We start from the raw sequence: 5,000 nt of genomic DNA on the forward strand, positions 1-5,000 counted from the left end.
AACAGTTCATTGTTGGAGCTGAGCTGAATGAGAGAGAGAGAGAGAGAGAGAGAGAGAGAGAGAGAGAGTATTAAGTATTAAGTATTAAATAACAGTATTAAGAACCGCTGCTTTAGAACATTGATTGTGAAACTTGTGAATCCATTAGAATCGTTAGAAGACAGAATCGCGATTCATATATGAACAGATTTTTACGTGCACCTCTAGTTTTCTCTTCCTCTTCTCTAAAGCAGCGCAGCATGGCCTCGCCCCCTTTGCTGCCTTTTCCCGAGGGCGGGGTTTATCTGGGTTTGTGATGTCACGAACCCGGGAAGTAACTTGTTGTAGTCCCTACCAGCTGTTTTTGTACCCATTAAACTGCCAGAATTTTAAAAGACGATATCTCCGTTTGCATTGAACTTTCAGCTTCGTAACTTTGCAGATATTGTTTATGCTCAAAAAGCAACATTACGCACTAACTAACGTTAAAAAAGTGAAATCGCAATCAACCACCCCTTTAATAGTATCCTAATTTTAGATATATTTTTTTATTTCTTTTTTTTTTAAGCGGTGGTTGGCCAGGGATTGGAGACACAATAATTTTAGCTAAACAGTTTTACAAATTTTCATGTGCAAGTGGCGAGGACTGTTACTAACTAACTAACCAAATAAATAAATAAATGCATGATGCCCCAAGTTACTAGTGTACTAAATTAGACTGTTTTTTCAAAGCAATATTATACATGCTTTTAAAGGGGTGCTTGGCCTGGGATTGGGGGAGTTATGTGTTTAATGGGGAGGAAACATGTCCTGGTGAGTCATTATCCGCTCACAGCAGTTTCGGTCAAGTTTCTCATGCTCCTGTATTAGAAGTGACATGAGCATCACAGTAGCCCTGAAGGGCTGCCCTGCGCTGGGCTGTCAGATGTGCTCATTACCAACACACCTACAGCCACCTATTACACCCCCATCCTGCTCCCCGTCCCACCATCTGCTTTGTTCTGTCTGTCCTTAATTTAACCTTTACACAGACAGAAAGGCAGAGGATGTTCAGCTTAAAGAAATCTAACATGAAAACAGATTAAAGAAATGTATCTTAAACCAAGGGTCAATTTATTCGCCAAATCTAAAATGCCCTTTCGATCCGATCTAGGTGCCCCCAGACATGTGCATGCCAGTATGCCAGAAATATCCACTAATAAATAGCCAATATGCTAGAAATATGCACACTAGTTAATATTGAGAATTGGTCCTTAAAATAAAGTGTTACTATATTTTGTTGTCTGAGGATATTTACATTTAGCTACATTTATGCATTTGGCAAACGCTGTTATCCGAAGAAACATGCATTGTGTTGAAGACATACATTTTTAATAGTTCATGCATGTTATTTTTGCTAAGAATCGAACCCATGATCATAGCGTTGCAAGCACCACACTCTACTTCTTTTGTTTTCATTTTTAAACGATGCATTTGTTGCGTCCAGTGGGGACATAATTACTGATTATAATGACTTATACTGTCTTTTTACGCGTTGCGTATCGCGCCACGTAAACATAAAACCATGTCTGCATTTGTGATCGGAGAAATGACAAACAACAAGCTCTACTCTACACTGCTCAAAACTTGCGTTTGAATCATCAGTGGCAAATTCTTTAAATATGAAAACGTACTTACAGGCTGTGAGTCAGTAGCGCCAGACTGTCCTTGCAAAGTTGGAATTGCCCCACTTTATAGAAACAGCCTTTGTGTGTAGACGGCATTGTAGTCTACTCTCACAGGATCAGGAAACAGTGCTCCATAAAATGCGCTGCACACATCTGAATATTTGGGTTGAAGTGTTCTGGAACAGTGTTGTAAATACAACTTAACCACTGATTTCTAGTTGTGTCCTCTTTTGGAAGACCAAACAAAGTAGTTTCGCTTTCACAACGAAACACACAGCGCCTTCACGACGTGGTGATGGCGGGAACAATACTACAGTAAGAATCAAAGTTACGCCTTCTTTCTTTGCGTGAACATTTGGGCGGCGTTATGCAAATCTTCCCACATCGTGACATAGACATGTGGGGGCGTGTTAGAACGAGGGGGTTTAGGAGAGCATGGACAAGTCTTAACTTTTATAAAGAATATCTCTTTGGGTTTGAGACTTTAGTCTTTGCAACTTTAGGGATCTTATCTATTCACGAACAGCTTGTAACACTCCAAAGAGAAAGGAAAATTTGAAATCGCATTATATGACCCCTTTAAAAGTAATAGTTTATTATTTTGAAAGATGTCTTTTGACAGTGAAAGTCAACAGGGTCCAGTGTTGTGAAGCACTAGTCCTCACTATTATATGTCCCTGTTTAACCCTAGATCGTTCTGAGGGGATTGTCCCTGTAATAAGTTCATAATAAGTTCACAAATTCCACTGGCACTCGTTGTGCGACACCAAACCAGGGCTGTATTTTATCCTGTGTGATCACAGGGAGCGCAGTGGAGCAGAACGGAGATCTAAACGACACAATGATGGTGTATACTGACTCTGTGCTTGAAGCGGTTGTGCTCGCTGCCCTCTTTACGGCTCAAGTCGATGAAGTAATGCGTCACTCGGGACGCGTCCTCATGGGCCATTTCCCAGGTGATCCGGAACGAGTCACAGGTCACATCGCTGATCTGAATATTATGGGGTGTGGAGAGGAGCTCCACCTCAGCCATCGCCTGCAGGAACAGAACACGAGAAACCGTCAAACAGAGAAAAATTACAGCCAGTCAGTGGGGGAGAAAAAACAATCTACTGACCTCAGATGAAATTCAATTAACCTGTGAATAGATGATCCTTCAGCTGAATAAGACAGATGACCCTCCCTCACACAGAATACTGTCTTGTATGAAGCATTAATTAAATTGATCTATAAATAAGCAAATTAAGTTATAAATGTCCATTTAGCCGGTCTGAAACCAGTTTCCTGAGGATGTCATAATGGTCGGTTTAGTCAGTGACAGACGGCAGCTGCTGGTTTCAGACACAGGTGACAGTATTACTCATCATTTATTAATTTGCCACTTTGTTTCAGAAAAGGGACAACTGAGGGGAAAATGTGCTTATGTTATGCTTGGAAGCTTATGACTAGCAATGTCATTATGGATGTAAATGCTACAAATTGTACAAAACAGTGAGGTACATATGCAAAAATAATTTTAACAATGTATAGATAATGTTGACCTTTTTTTTGTTAATATAAACACATAAATAAACTAATAAATCCAGTAGATTTATAATTTTTTTTAATTATCTTTCTTCGTGATGATGCCTCGCCTGTTTTTTCAACGTTTCCTTGCAAATAAGCTAATGATGATAAACATATGCAAAGAAAGTCTGTCATTTTTAATGTCTATATACGCTACCTTTCAAAATGCAATGATTAAATTAAAATGATTAAATACTTTTATTCAGCAAAGATGCATTAAACCGATCAAAGGTGACAGTAAAATATATATATATATATATATTGCAGTACATCTTTATGTGTAAATTCATAGTTACTTTTATAGTTTTTTTTAAATATGGTTAAAGCGTACTGTTGAATGTACTGACAAGCATTTGTGGTAAACTAAAATATACTTTAATAGGGGGAGCGTGTGTATGGGGAAGGCTTAGCCTTGGGGCAAAAATGCCACTAAATTGGACAAAAATGCCCCTGCACAAACAAATTAAATCTATTACGCCTGTTGCTAACAAAGCGAATATGAATAGACAGTGTCGATTGCGACATTAAATTAAGATCTGCTCATGTTGCACCATATTTCATTTTAGACGTTTTTACAGTGTTGCGCATTTTAACCAATCACACACATATCTGTTGAGCTTAGGAATGCAATGGCCAATACTAAATTTTATGTGTTTGGACTCTTAACTGCATGTTATTTGTAATTAAATGAAATTTGCAGTACATCTTTATGTGTAAATTCATAGTTACTTTTATTGTTTTTTTAAATATGGTTAAAGCGTACTGCTGAATGTACTGACAAGCATTTGTGGTAAACTAAAATATACTTTAATAGGGGGAGCGTGTGTACAGGGAAGGCTTAGCCTTGGGGCAAAAATGCCACTAAATTGGACAAAAATGCCCCTGCACAAACAAATTAAATCTATTACGCCTGTTGCTAACAAAGCGAATATGAATAGACAGCGTCGATTGCGGCATTAAATTAAGATCTGTTCATGTTGCACCATATTTCCTTTTAGGCGTTTTTACGGTGTTGCGCATTTGAACCAATCACACACGATTCTGTTGAGCTTAGGAATGCAATGGCCAATCAGAGGAGTTCAGATGAGTCATCGTTGAAACAGATCAGTTTTGTTGAGTGCGCGCGCGTTCGCTGACTGAATTCCGGACTCTTGCGAATTCTCTCATAATAAACAACAAAGCGCAGATGAACGTACAATGTAAGTAAGAGATTCATTTAACAGTCTATACAGCTTCAGTGATTATAACCATAGTTTTGTTTTTTTGAGAGTGCTTAAAAGATCACTTGATAGATCAATGTTAGTGATAATGTCACTTTCTATATAGAATTTATTCGCTGTTTGAATAACCGTGGAAAGGAAAATTTCTAACGTTTTTATTAAATTGTAATCATATCACATACAAATTCAGTCCCATTAAACTGTTTTTAGCCGACACCCATGTCTGGTTCTTGCCTAAAAGAAGGGTTTATGATGTTTAATACATTTGGCTGCTTTTAGCCTTACTGGAGTTGGTTCACTCTCCGCCTATGCATATAATGTCAACTTTTATGCCATGTATTTACTTGTAATTAGACATTTGTAATAATGAAGTTGCAATTTAGTACATTTAAAATATATTAACTTAAAATGCAATATTAAATAATACAGTACAGTTGAAATTATGATCAAGTGCTTACATGTGCTTTAGTATGTTAGTCAACACATCAAAATAAGTGTACTTCTTTAAAACATGACATAAGTTTATTAAAACATAATGATTTAAGTAGTTTAAGGTAAGACTTTTTTA

The 5,000-nt window shown here is 37.5% G+C and overlaps 1 protein-coding gene across 1 annotated transcript in view; it reads right to left on the minus strand.

Annotated features, from left to right (window-relative positions):
• LOC107563175 (phytanoyl-CoA hydroxylase-interacting protein-like) overlaps positions 1-5,000 on the minus strand; it is a 15,216-nt gene that overhangs the window by 8,898 nt on the left and 1,318 nt on the right. Inside the window, exon 2 of the mRNA XM_016247971.1 lies at positions 2,506-2,682. Coding sequence (XP_016103457.1) covers positions 2,506-2,679 — 174 coding nt within the window. The 5' untranslated portion in view covers positions 2,680-2,682. The remainder of the gene's footprint in view (positions 1-2,505; positions 2,683-5,000) is intronic.

Source organism: Sinocyclocheilus grahami, unplaced genomic scaffold (assembly GCF_001515645.1).
Source record: "Sinocyclocheilus grahami isolate Dianchi unplaced genomic scaffold, SAMN03320097.WGS_v1.1 scaffold859.1, whole genome shotgun sequence".
Taxonomy (NCBI): Eukaryota; Metazoa; Chordata; class Actinopteri; order Cypriniformes; family Cyprinidae; genus Sinocyclocheilus; species Sinocyclocheilus grahami.